Source organism: Podarcis vaucheri (assembly GCF_965113315.1).
Source record: "Podarcis vaucheri genome assembly, chromosome: 5".
In the NCBI taxonomy this organism is placed as follows: Eukaryota; Metazoa; Chordata; class Lepidosauria; order Squamata; family Lacertidae; genus Podarcis; species Podarcis vaucheri.
In genome coordinates, this window is record NC_138763.1 from 31136783 (window position 1) to 31151609 (window position 14827).

The 14827-nt window shown below is 43.2% G+C and overlaps 1 protein-coding gene across 5 annotated transcripts in view; it reads right to left on the bottom strand.

The window, feature by feature from the left end:
• Positions 1-14827, bottom strand: part of NYAP2 (neuronal tyrosine-phosphorylated phosphoinositide-3-kinase adaptor 2) — a 138853-nt gene that overhangs the window by 54212 nt on the left and 69814 nt on the right. For all 5 annotated transcript variants that reach the window (XM_082221784.1, XM_082221787.1, XM_082221785.1 and 2 more), the window contains exon 3: positions 7625-7926. In XM_082221784.1, coding sequence (XP_082077910.1) covers positions 7625-7926 — 302 coding nt within the window. The remainder of the gene's footprint in view (positions 1-7624; positions 7927-14827) is intronic.

Sequence of the window (14827 nt, forward strand, 5' to 3'; positions counted from 1 at the left end):
TTACACTTCAAACTGAAATGCTTCTTTAAGGTGTCTAGATCTTGCCCAGCTCTTTGCTTCTCTGCTTCTACCAAACTGAATTAGTTAACCTTTCCCACAATGAAGTATCCATCCACAGAGTGTTCTTGGCAAATTACAAAATGACTGATTACTCTCTCCACTTAGGGTCTTTTGCCTCTGGACTTTACACTTTAGCACCATATTTTTCATCAGGACTGTGTAACTGAACAACCTTGAACAACCACAAGAAAATAATAAAAATTCATCAAAAAGGACACTGCGGCTACGAGTTTTGTTTTCAACCAAATGGTTTGGAAAGAAGTTGTTTTATGCCTTTCTTTAAAAACCCAGAGGTTTCTTTCTTTTGTTGAGGAGGAACCCACATGTAGGGAAACTGTAAAGAGCTTAGTAGTTAGATTTTAGATTTCTTTGAGAGTTTATTTCAGAGAGAAAATATCAGTACTTTCTGATCAAAATGTTTTCACAAAATATGGTTTGGAACTGGAAAAATATTAACATTATTTACAGTTAAATACTTCATTTCCTTCCATCCCCAATAATTGATGGGAATTGTTTGTGTTTCTTGATAAACCCAAAAAGCTATTTTGGAAACAGGACAATAGATGAAGCCTACTGAAATTGGGGGGACGCGGGTGGCACTGTGGGTTAAACCACAGAGCCTAGGACTTGCCGATCAGAAGGTTGGCGGTTTGAATCCCCGTGACGGGGTGAGCTCCTGTTGTTTGGTCCCAGCTCCTGCCAACCTAGCAGTTCGAAAGCACGTCAAAGTGCAAGTAGATAAATAGGTACCGCTCCAGCGGGAAGGTAAACGGCGTTTCCGTGCGCTGCTCTGGTTCGCCAGAAGCGGCTTAGTCATGCTGGCCACATGACTTGGAAGCTGTACACCGGCTCCCTCGGCCAATAAAGTGAGATGAGCACCGCAACCCCAGAGTCAGTCATGACTGGACCTAATGGTCAGGGATCCCTTTACCTTTTACTGAAATTGGGTAGGCACAAAGCTGTTACCAGGCTCTTTGCACTCTGTAATAAAGAGGGTGCTCCCTTTCAGTTCCAAATAGAGAAGTCTGCTGGGCTGGCAACTGAATCTTGGGGCAGTCCTCCAGTACTTCGCTACCACTTCCTGTCCCCCAGCATCTGCCACCTGAGGCAGTTTCTTCACTCTGGTTGCACCTGCCATGCAGGGTCAAAATGTGGAAAGAGTAGATCTGCAAAGCAGAAGTGCTTATAATCACAGGACTGATTTTGAATCTTGGACCTGAATCCCCAAGTCAGTTCTCCAACAGATTTGGGTATTCTGATGCTCCTCAGTTTCTTCTGGGCCAGCAGCGGCTACCCCCCCAAAAAAAAATGCCCCAAAAGCATGGAGGTGAAATGTGGAGTCGACCACAGCCTGGCCCCAACAGCCGGTTTCCCCTCCTCTTCCTTGGTGGTGGAGGTGGTGGAAGTCCCACGGCTGCCATGTTTGGTTCCACCCCATCTCCTCCCGATGTCCTGATGGCAAGCGTGTGGTGTCAGGTGTTACACGTGTGGCATCAGGACATTGCATGCACAATGGTTGGCCCCCCACAATCGGCCTCACAAGCTGGTGTCTCTGCTCTGTGCTGACCTCCTTACCATGGTGTGGCGTTCGTACGGAGCCCCCGGTCGTCTCATGGACTATTGACCCGTACACCACTAATCCGCTGCCACCAACCAGGTCCTCCCCGGTAAATCACTTAGTCAGGTTCTCAAGTTAATAAAGAAGAATGTAGTTTATTGCAGATACAAACAAACTTTCACTGCATTCCAAACGTTGTTACTCTTTACCTTCTTAGTCTTCGTTTATCCTGTCTCTATCTCTTCTACCTCCCCTCACACAAGAACCAACTGCACTAACTGTCTCTCTATTCCCAACTGCCTGCCAACTGCTTTTCCAACTGCCTTTCCCAACCAACCAACCCACTAAAACCAACCATCTAACCACCCCAAAACCTCGGGCTAAGCCCTTTTATAAACAGGTAGGCTCCGCCTCCGGCTTTCCTATTGGTCTACATTTTAACCCTTTCTCTTCCGCCTATACAAACACTTTCAAATGAACGGGCAAACGCCACACATAGGAATACATATGCCATATGAGCAAGCTAAAAAATGTCAGATGCTGTTGTTTGACCAAAGAGAACTATGCAAAGTTTAAACTCTGTAAAGAATTGCCCCATAAGCAAATCTGCAGTGGCATTACGTGAGAAAGTATCCAATGAATCAAAAAAGTATTAAGAGCAAAGCAATATGTATTTGCAGTCTCCCTGGAGATTAATCTGTGCATCCACAGATCAGCTGTAATTAAACTGATATCACTATGTACTCTCACTGTTACCAATCCAGTGACAGGATTTCAAACTGAAAATTAGCAAGCCGCTAAAGATTAATTGTGAAAAACAGGATTTTTCCTGCAGGGACAGAGTACCAATATTCTCACGATAGCCATTTTTAATATAAAAAGTCCTCCTGCTGTTATCTCCCTAATTTGTTTATCAATGGGTTGTCTCATCACCACCTCATGCAGTTTGGAAAAGAAAAGAAACATTAACAGGACATGCAGTTTTGTTGAAGGGTGACCAGCAAAGCACATTTTAGTTCACATTTGATCATTTCAGGCTTGAGACCTGAGGGCCTTCACTGAAGTTTGTCTTGATTGCATGCAGGAATGGGGAAGAAACTCAATTCAATTTGCACTTAAAGGTGAACCTGCCAAATCCACATTTTTTTTTTAAAAAAATCTGTGAACGAAAACATGATCATCCTTTGAAAAAATCACACTTTTCTGAATTTTGCAATGCAGTTCTCCAGCTGAGCAAAGTGTACAATGATGCATGGATCAAGGCAAAGTATGCGTACAAATGCCTAAGTCAGTGACAATAATATACATAATGCATTGAATTAAGGGAAGTTGTTTGCAAAACTGTGCATTTTTTGTCAAAACTTCATGTGTTTATTATGAGAAGTGTGCAGTAAAATGCTGAATAATTTTTATAAGGATAAAAAAAGCACAAATTGCTGCAGAATCATGGAGAACTGAATTTAAGATTGGAAAGACGAGAAACTGAGCTAGCCCATTAATTGGCAGATTTGTTTCCCCCTCATTGTGTGAAGAAGATTTGCATGGACAAAGTAGGATCCTATGGGAGATCATGGCACTATCCTATGGTGAGGTAGTGGAGCTGGAACATGGGAGCATTCAGCTCCAGAGCTGTTTTCATATCATTGATGTTTGGATGAAAACTTGTCTGTCCGCCCAATATGATAATGCTGTGGTGGTTGCTTTATATTCTAATTTTCTCCAAGGAGCTCAAAGCGGCATGCACAATTCTTCAACTCTACATTTTATGTAGAAAACAAGCCTGTGAGGTTGATTGGTGTTAGTGACTGGCCCAAGGTCACCCAGTCAGCGTCGTGGCTGAGTGGGGATTCGAACCTTTACCTCTCAGGTCCTAGTCCAGCATTCTAACCACAACACCACACTAAGGAGTCACCAGCATTATGCCATGGCTGCAGTTGAGGAATCCATAGTATGGCTCCTGGGGGTATATTTCAAAGATATGCTGTATTGCCATTTGTTCTTATACAGCAGCGGAGCCATATCGCTTTATATTGTGAGTACAGACGGCGCTTTGGCTGAGCAGAAGATATTACATGCTACAGTCGTACCTTGGAATTTGAATAGAATCCATTCCGGAAGTCCGTTTGACTTCCAAAACGTCCATAAACCAAAGCACGGCTTCTGATTGGCTGCATGAGCTTCCAATCAGAAGCCGCGGAAGCCCAGTCAGACATTCGGCTTCTAAAAATAGTTGGCAAACTGTAACAGTCACTTCTGGGTTTGCGGTGTTCAGGAGCCAAAACCTTAGAGAACTAAGCTGTTTGAAAACCAAGGTATAAGGGGTTGACCAAGAGTGACACGAATAATGCCTCTATAGACTGTGCTGCAGCGCTTGTGAACAAGCAGAGGAGAGCCATTTTCAAATTAAAAGGACATCCTAGCAGCAGTGTACATTTTCCTACCTCAGCTAAAGGCACCAGAATTGCAAAAGCCCATTGAAACCCCCCTTGTGAATATGGCCAGGTCACAGAAAGGAAAGGAAAACCTGAATAATTTTGAGGAAGTGTTCTCTTTTTAATGTATCGTTCTGGATGCTTTTTCCTCACAGCAATTGCATAACTGACAGACTTCTCTGTAGTTTATTATACCCATTAGTCAAGTCCTGTATTCCCCAAACTGAGCACACCTAGTAGTTTTGCGGTGAGCTGTGCTTTCCATTCTGAGCATCTTATCCACAGTATTTAAAGGAGTGCATCCCATGGATACTTCACAGAGGTTGTGCTTCACCCTGGCAGTGACCTAGAAGCACTGTATCCCACATTTGGAGACATTGGTGTTATCCTTCTCACCCATCACAACTTTTGTATGAACCCAACTCCCTTAAGCTCCACAAATACCGGTTTGCCACTGCAGAGTTGATGGAGGACATGGGGTTAGGCAAAGGTCAAATAGCTTTGGATGTCATTTTGATGTCAAACAGCAAATATCTGCCAAACATTCCCTGCATGTCCGCAACTGGATGAAAAAAAATATTTAGCGCATAGTGAAAAAGAACGTAGAAGGAATTTCTGGAAATAATAATAAGTGAAGAAAATAATAATTGGGAGGGAGGGAGGGAGAGAGAGAGAGAGCACACACTGGGAATTAATGAGTGAATAGGGTGGTCCAGAACCCACATATATATATACACCAATCTGCATAAATGAGCAAAGATTACACACAGAGCAGAGGATGTTTAAAGTGAGTTTTTATCCCCTTATCAGCACAATTAAGCACACAATCCGCAGACAGGTTAGCGTATCTTGACTACGAGTGCTTGCAATCAGTTTCTCAGCACAACATAATTCCCAAGCTGCTAAGTACGTGTCATATATTTTAACACCCAACAGACAATGCTTTGCAGTGTTTGCGACTTCCTTGAATGTTAATGTGTTTATAGGTCTCAAAGGATATGATTCCTGTACAGATTCAGTTAATGCAGTATGAAGTGTTTGCATTAAATGTTGGCTTTTAAGGAAAGCAAAATACAAAATGGTAAAAGACAATGATATGTAGCAGAAAGTACAATCTCTGTGATTGCAATGTGTGCTATTGAAATCCTGAATGAAACCTCTAACATGCCTGAAGTTGTTTCTTCAATAATGACTCCAGGATCTAGTATTCAACTTGCTATTGATATGTAGATCAAAACACACTAAATTCCACAATGTTCTTAGTTAGCAGCACAAATAAATGTAAGGCATTTGTTTAATCAGAGTCAAGTGCTTCCTTTACGTATTCTAGCACCTCAGAAAACAAATGAAGTTATTTTTTAAATGATCAATAGCAGGTATAATGAAGTGGAAACTTAACAAAAATAATCAGGACCAAAAAAAAAAAAAAAAAAAAAGGGCCGTCTGCAAAATTCAGTACCCTGTTTCTATTATAAAGATGGGAATTGCGGATGTGAAACAAGGTTAAAATATTAGCCAGTTCAGAGTATTGTCCTTATTCTAGTTTGCATTTGTGATGATATCACATAGCTGAATGAAAATCTGACGCAACCCAACTTCCACTATGCCTATTGCTAGGAAATAAACTGCTGATGAGCAAGAAGAATATTGGGTTCTACTAAATCTTAAGTCCTTCAAACACTAGTTGGTCATAAGCAGAATGGGAACACCCCCCACCCAAAAGAAAAACCTGACAGCTTCAACTCTTTTCTGATCTAACTCATATTTCTCTGCTGTGGCAAGAGTGCACTATGGGTGTTTGGCATCCTGGATGGGTTTGTAGAAGTGATTTGATAGAAAATGGTGTTGCTTTGGTGTGGGGGGGGCAGCAATTACTGGTATAGTAATTGCCTCTCCTAAAAGGTAAATGCCCTCAATAAGTCAACCACTTTGAGAGATTATAGTGCAGGAGAAACACTTTTGTCTGAGAGAGAATTATAGAGCAGCAAGAGGTACCTTTTCCAGGCAGGGTGCTCACTTGAGATTGCACAAAGAGTAAAAATTGCCAAGAAAATGTTCAGCCTAAGCCCCATTGAAACAAAACACAGTTGATCGAGAGTTGTGCTCTTGTTCAAATCCCATCCATGTTGATGAGCTGCCCAGAGGAGGAAATGTGACTGGCCAATTGTGCCATTACAAAAATAGTGTACATGTGGAAGCATTGTTAAAAGCCTACCTGGGTCTACATCTGTTCCAAGTGAAAGACACAACGGCATCTATTGGATCAGAATCCAGTAAGCACAAATAATTTTTTTCCTACTGTTTTGAATGCAAATGGTCCTTATCTTTTCCTATATCACCCTGCACTTCCTCCAAGTAGCCCTTCACATTTTATCCTAACAGCCCTCTGTGGTAGGCTAGGTTGACAGATAGTGATGGGCCCAAAGTGACCCAGTAACACTACATGGTGATGAGGGATTTTTGAACCAGTGGTCTCCATACCTTAGTTCATAATGGCACCATACCCTACTCTTGCTGGGTGGCTGTTGCAACCCCTCACAGATAGTACTCCATTCACAAGGTGCAAGGAGTCACGTCCCAGTGGCCAACCTTCTAAATTTCCTGCTCAGCTGCATTGCAAGGCAGGATAGCCCACCAAAACAAAAGTTAAACTGCTGAATCATGGGCAGCCAATGAGTGGAGCCTGCTCCGCCGACTATGAATAATAATAATAATAATAATAATAATAATAATAATAATAATAATAATACTTTATTTTTATTATTTATACCCCGCTCATCTGGCTGGGTTTCCCCAGCCACACTGGGCGGATCCCAACAGAATATTAAAAACACAATAAAACATCATCAAACATTAAAAACTTCCCTAAACAGGGCTGCCTTCAGATGTCTTCTAAAAGTCAAATAGTTGTTTATTTCCTTGACATCTGATGGGAGGGCATTCCACAGGGCGGGCGCCACTACCGAGAAAGCCCTCTGCCTGGTTCCCTGTAGCTTCACTTCTCACAGGGAGGGAACCGCCAGAAGGCCCTCAGAGCTGGACCTCAGTGTCTGGGCTGAACGATGGGGGTGGAGATGCTCCTTCAGGTACACTGGGTATTTATACAATATTTTAGAGTTTCAAGTCTTACTATAACGCTATTTAGAGCACATCTTCTATCAAGATACCCCGGAGGCCATTTGGAATGGAGTTTGGTGTTAGCAAAGCGATGTAAGCATAAGCCATTTACACAATTAGAAAACAGAAGTAATATTTCAATTTATTTATTCTGTGTGTTTATTTTAGGATAGTTCTTAATCACTGTCAATAAAGTCAATGAGTACTGAACTAAGTGCAAACTTGGATTTGCATTTAGAAACTTGCTTTACATTCAGAAATTTAAACTTTAATGTTCAGTTATAACAGGAGAATTTAGCTTTGGCTGGGAATGGATGAGGAATACAAACACTTGCATTTTGGTGATGGAAACTGAAGAATACCCAAGTGCAGAACCTCCTCGGAGTTTGAGGAATACACTATTAACAAGTGAATATTTAATAGTACCTTCAAGAGTAAACAGAAGCTAAGCATTTACCTTCAGTTCGGTCTGGTAGCTTTCCACCCTTACTTGTTGTTCCAGCATTTACAGTTTCAGAGGATGTGCTTAGTTTGGTATTGGGATCTCGTTTCGGTTTCGGTGGGGGTTGTTTGCGGGAGCAGCTACTGCTTTCATCATCGGTACCTCCAACAGAATGAAGCGACTGGGATCTCACGGAAAAGCCACTCGAACAAGGATGAGGCAGTCTGTCCTGAGGGGCGGGCATTGTCATAAATCCCATGCGGAAATGCTTGCCAATGTAGCTTCCTTCATTTCCTCTCACCACTTCACCACCTAAGCTGTAAGGAAAGTAAAACACACATGCATATATATGAAGCTGATAAAGCTATTTGGATGCCTAACAAAATAATAATAATGATAATTCTCCTGTTAAGCAATTTACCCCTGAATTACAGAAAATGCTTTGAACTTATTTGACCCTATAACCCTAACACACACACACACACACACACACACACACACACACACACACTGCAACTAGTTATACTTTAGTTAAAATACAAAGTTCTTACACATGGCATAGATTCAGATTTGCTTTGTTATTGCCACTCCACCCATGCACCCACCCAGCCTAAACACCCATGAAATAGATTTTCCAGCTTTACTCACAATAAAAATTTGCTCTCACCACACCAATTTGTTTTATTGATAAGAAATACATTGGAATACATTGGGTTTATAACGTAGAACCCCACTAATTGATGATATGATCATGGACATTCAGAAATCATAAAACAATGCAGCTACATAAGAAAATGGATCATTCCCAAAAGATAATATTGATTGTGCTTGAATTTTGCTGCCACACTTGCCAGTGTCTCCTGCCACACCAGTGTGCGCCACACCATTTGAGAACCACTGAATTCTAGATGATTCTAGATGCATTTGGATCCAGGGCCATCTTACCCATAGGGGCTAGGAGTGTGGGGCACCTGGGTGCTGGGCTCTCAGGGGCGCCAGGCCAAGAGTCCAGGGCCTGAGAGTTGAGTCCAGAGGAGAGCCCATCTGCCAGTCAGAGTGCTGCAGCGGGCTCTTCTGCTGCAGGCAGCTCTGTGCCATGAATTTGGGGGTGACCTGGCCAGCTCTGCCCTCCTGCATGCCTGGGACTGGGCAACCTGGGGGGGGGGGTTGCCAGGTGGATCTTTGCACCCTGCACTGCATGTGTTTAAGACAGTCCTGTTTGGATCCCACACTTTCTGATGAGGTTATCCTGCCTTTCCCTCCCTAAACATGCCCCAGACAAATTAAGAAGGAAGTAGTGATTGTGATCTTGCTATAACGCCCGCCCACAACATTATCAGAAAAGCGCTGGGACTGCTTAAATCTGTTTTCAAATGGACATTGTGGCGTAATGCAGAATCAATCTGCAATGAGCTTTTATTTTCAGAATGAGACCAGTTTCTCAGAAGTGCTTTTCCAGGGGCGAGCAAAATAATCATTAGATCTTGACTGTATGTACAAGTACAGTGGTACCTCTGGTTACATACACTTCAGGTTACAAATGCTTCAGGTTACACACTCCGCTAACCCAGAAATGGTGCTTCAGGTTAAGAACTTTGCTTCAGGATGAGAACAGAAATCGGGCTCTGGCGGCGCGGCGGCAGCAGGAGGCCCCATTAGCTAAAGTGGTGCATGCACACAGCATTTTATTTTCAAATTGATGGCGGCTGAGTACAGTGGTACCTCAGGTTAAGTACCTAATTCGTTCTGGAGGTCCGTACTTAACCTGAAACTGTTCTTAACCTGAATCACCACTTTAGCTAATGGGGCCTCCTGCTGCCGCTGCGCCACCGTTCTGTTCTCATCCTGAAGAAAAGTTCTTAACCTGAAGCACTATTTCTGGGTTAGCGGAGTCTGTAACCTGATGTGTATGTAACCTGAGGTACCACTGTGTATATATCTATATATCTATATATCTATAGATATAGATATATATAGCAACTCACTAAATTTTTACTGCTTCTATTTTTATCTGGCATCTAGTAAATCCCACACTATTACCTACAGATTATCACCAAAAGTCAAACAGAAGCCCCCCAAAGTTCCCTGTGCTTTGCTTTTTTGTCGCAGCCTTCGTTTTGCCCTGCCCAGTGATGTAAAGAGTTCATCTGATCTTCCTGACTGTAAATAGCAGGGCTGACTAGCCGAAGCCTGCTTTGTAGCAAGAGGAGGAAAGTGAGATTTATGTGGCACTTTCCTGTAAAGGAAAATGAAGACAGCGAGTAGAAATGATTGCGTAGATGATCTCATTCCATTACTTTTGACAGAAAGGGGACTGTGCTCTTACTGTTCAGATGATAAGCTCGAGCTCGTTTCAAAATTATATTATACGAGTTGCCCCCCCAAAAATGTGGCGTGGCTTATTAATATATATGGAAATGCATATTTGGATTATTCCCCTGAGAGCTTTTCATTTGGGCTTGGTCAGGTTCAAACTGCTTTTATGACAAGGAAAAACGATCGGCTGAAGTACAGCATGGGAAAGGTTACTTTAAAAAGAGGAGGTGGGGAAAAACATTTGTCAGGAAAGAAAAGTAAGAGGACAGTTTTCAGACCACTTACCCCAGAGTAATCTTACTGAACGTTACTATTGAACACATGCTTTGAGGTGTTGCATTCTCATATCTTCATGATGATAAGCATTATGGTTTGATGAATTAGCCCATGGGTAGGCAAACTAAGGCCCGGGGGCTGGATCTGGCCCAATCGCCTTCTCAATCGGGCCCGCAGATGGTCTGGGAATCAGCGTGTTTTTACATGAGTAGAATGTGTCCTTTTATTTAAAATGTATCTCTGGGTTTTTGTGGGGCCTGCCTGGTGTTTTTACATGAGTAGAATGTGTCCTTTTATTTAAAATGCATCTCTGGGTTATTTGTGGGGCATAGGAATTCATTCTTCCCCCCACAAAAAAATATAGTCCGGCCCCACACAAGGTCTGAGGGACAGTGGACCGTCCTCCTGCTGAAAAAGTTTGCTGACCCCTGATTAGGGTGATATTCAACATTAGTAATAATCAGAGTAGACCTAGTGAAACTGATGTGCTTAGACTGAGTAAACTCTGCAAATGACTAACACTGGATTCCAACCTATGTTTGGCGCTGCTGGAATTCTGCCATCCTAAATAACTTATTGGATTGAAATACCCATGCTACAAAGTTATTCAACCATGGATCCCCAGATGGTCTTTCAGTGTCACTCACCTCACAGAGTGTTTGTTGTGGGGGAGGAAGGGAAAGGAGAATGTTAGCCACTTTGAGACTCTTTAAAAAGGTAAAGGGACCCATGACCATTAGGTCCGGTCGTGACCGACTCTGGGGTTGTGGCGCTCATCTCGCTTTATTGGCCGAGGGAGCAGGTGTACAGCTTCTGGGTCACGTGGCCAGCATGACTAAGCCGCTTCTGGTGAACCAGAGAAGCGCACAGAAATGCAGTTTACCTTCCCGCTGTTTATCTACTTGTACTTTGACGTGCTTTCGAACTGCTAGGTTGGCAGGAGCAGGGACCGAGCAACGGGAGCTCACCCCGTCGTGGGGATTTGAAGCGCTGACCTTCTGATTGGCAAGTCCTAGGCTCTGTAGTTTAACCCACAGTGCCACCTGTGTCCCTTGAGACTCCTTAGGGTAGTGATGAAGTGGGGTATCAAATCCAAACTCTTCTTCTATAACTCCTGGCATCCATGACTATTGACAGCTGGCTGGAAGTTGTAGTCCAACACCATCTGGGAACCCCAGGTGGTCTATTGGTTTTGGCTGGCCCTGATATCAGAACCATATAGCTGAGAGTGGTCCCCCTAGCAAGAAGAAACTTTTCACATCTGACCTACAAAGCCTTAAGCGGCTTAGAACCGAAATATCTCATGGTTGCCACTTCCCACACGACCTAACCTGGATCCTACATTCATCATCTGAGGTTCTTCTCTGTGTGACCCTTCTGAGGGAGGTGCAGAGTGGGACAACACAAGAATGGGACTTTTCAGTGGTGGCTCCTTGGTTATGGGACAGGAAAGCACAACCGATGCCATCAGTATTCCATTTGCCAGGCAAAAAAATTTCTTTTCTGCCAGGCCTTTGGAGGGTTTTGATATTCATGGCCTTCTTTAGTGCCTTTCATAAATATGCTTTTTATATTTAAATATGAATGTATTTTCAGTTTTAAATCTGTTTTAGTGTTATGTTGGCTTTCAGTTATGCACTACCTGTCAGTTACTTTTTTTGCAGGGGGAAAGTGACTTGCAAGTGCAATTGTTGTTGTTGTTGTTGTTGTTTCTGTTGTTTAAAAACTGATACTACCAGGGGACTCATACCAACTCCAGGTACATTAGCAGGACAAAGCTCAGTTTAAGCAGAGTGTGTATGGGGGGGGGGAGGGGAGAGGCTAAATCGAAATGCCAATCACCTCAATGCTATATTCTGTCACACACCATAATACCCAGACTAACACACACACCACCACACCACTTAACAATATATCTAAATACTGTTTGCGATTGAGGAGGGTAGTTTGTGAATTTTCCCTTTTCTCTTCTTTGAGCCCAAGAGTTTCATTATTTTATTCTCCCTTTTTCTGTATTATGGCATTGCTAAATTTTGACAGAAACCTCATTAGGCAGCTGTAAACCGAACGTGATACGATTATGCAATTTTCACCCTTTGTGTGTGGTTGGAAGGTGGTTTGTTTGGTTGTTGCTGTTGTTTTGCTTTTGTTGTTTTTAAGGGATGGCATCCAATTTCGTTGCACTTGTGCAATGTTGCACTAGTGTAATGACAATAAAGAATCTATCTATCTATCTATCTTTAGAAATTTGAAGATGTCTTGGAAATTTCCTTTCTTTAAATGTTAAAGAACTGATGCAGGCTATGATACTACCATGACACCAGAATGTTACAGACCCAATTTGTTTTCTAAACTGACCACCAGTTTCTACCTTCTACACTGCCCCACAGCTTTTTCTTATTAATTCAGATCTATAATATGATGGTTTCTTGCCTCAGGCTTTACCATCATTCTGTGTTTCATGTCCTTTTGTCTAAAATTTATTTTCTCCTTCTGTGAACCCATGCCTGATATTTAAGTGCCACATACATTTCATTAGAGACACCAATTTCCTATCTAGCTAGTGGATACCTTCTGGATATTTTGATCCATGCTCCATCATGTGCAGAAGCATATTTCATTGTTGCACAGGAGCTAATTCATTCATACTTACATGCTTCTTGATCCTTCAAGTTGCTTTACACTTCAAAGTAGAGCTGCACAATTTTTGACTGGTTTTTAACAAGATCTTTTAAAGGCATGGAATGACTCCTGCAAGTCGCTGCTAATACGCTGGCTGAATAATGCATGCAGGAGTGTGTTGCGGTTCATTTTATGTTCCAAAAAGTTAGGAAAATGGGTGAATTGGGTCTTGGCGAGTTGTGAACGTAACTCAAGCTGGGGCATTCACCATGTTAAAAATCTACTACAAAGATTGATGCAATATAATTTCAGGGTGTAAAAAAAATAAAAAATAAATGTCTCAGTGAATTGCAGCCATATTTCATCCTCAATGGCTCAATTGTGAATTGACATTGGGAGCCACTCACCCATTCGGAGGCAGAAAGTTACTGCCTTCAAATTTTCTATACTGTACTGTTAACAACCTTTATTTCAAGATGTTGCAACCAGAGATGCTGGTTGTAGAAGATGGAAGGAGCCTCAGCTTGCCCAATATTTTTGGGCAGGGTGCAGCACATCCCAATATTTAGGCGGCCACACCACCACTACCAGGTGCCCACTGCACACCCCAGTTGTGCAGCTAGGCCCTCGGGTGCCTGGTGTGGGGGCATGTCCTACAGCTGGGGGCAGCATGAGCTGCCCATGGGGGCATGGTGAACTGCCCATGGGGGCGGGACAAGCCTCTCTGATGCTTGGAGCCTCTCTGCTGCCTCCTCTTCAGCTGTCGGGTGGCTGAGGGAGAGGCAGTAGGCAGACACAAGTCTCATGCTGCCATTTCGGGCAGCGTGGAACCTCTACAGGTGCCTAAGCCACCATGTCACTCCTAAAAAGTTTCGTGAGCCCTTAGAAAACAACAACTCATTTTGCCACCCCCTCTCAGTGATGACACCCGGGGTGGACCGCAACCCCTCACCCCCTTCCTCTGCCACTGGTGCATCCCAGCCTCTGCCCAGCATCCCAGGGGCCAGGCAATGACTGGGACAAACACGGGAGATCTTTGCTTCACTTGTTCCAGCAGCAGCCTGGCAGCCTAGGAGCCGGGCTGTGGCTGGGTCAAGTGAAGCAAAGATTGCCCACACTCATCCTAGCCTCCACCCAGGAGCCTAGGACCTGGACGGCAGCAGGGATGAGCAAGCCCGGAGATCACCCTCTGCATGTCCCACATGACATATCACATGGCCATGCCCCCTCAATGTGGGGGAGGGGCAAGTTGGCACCCCTGGTTGCAACTATGTGAGGTGTCTCAGCTATGGTTAGCTCTTTATAGCTATGGTGAAAGCTGGGTTATGAAAACAGATGTGAACTGAGCCCACATAAACACAAAGAATTTGGCCACCCAAAGATGCTTAATCATAAAAATCATATGTTCAACTTTGGAGACAGAGTGAGAGCTATGGTAAACCTCTGAATGTTTGTTTGGGGACTCAAGTAAACATTGGCAGGTTTCAACAGTAACTCATATTGTATTTGGACAAATGACAAGATTTGCCCTGAACACACTGTTATATTGTTATTTGTTGTAGTTTGAGAAATAAATCAGCACTTTAAAATAAAATAGTTCAAAGGAAGAAGAGAAGAAGAAGAGTTTGGATTTGATATCCTGCCTTTCACTCCCCTTCAGGAGTCTCAAAGCGGCTAACAATCTCCTTTCCCTTCCTCCCCCACAACAAACACTCTGTGAGGTGAGTGGGGCTGAGAGACTTCAAAGAAGTGTGACTGGCCCAAGGTCACCCAGCAGCTGCATGTGGAGGAGCAGAGACGCGAACCCAGTTCACCAGATTACCAGTCTACCGCTCTTAACCACTACACCACACTGGCTCGCTAAACAATCTTATCTAGTCCATCAGTGCTCCATAACATTCTATTGCTGGAATATTGCCAACAAATGCTACTCAAATTCAACCTGTTATCAAACCATCCCTGAAAGAAGTTGCTACTTTCTTGCTGGGTCATGGAACTCTTTAG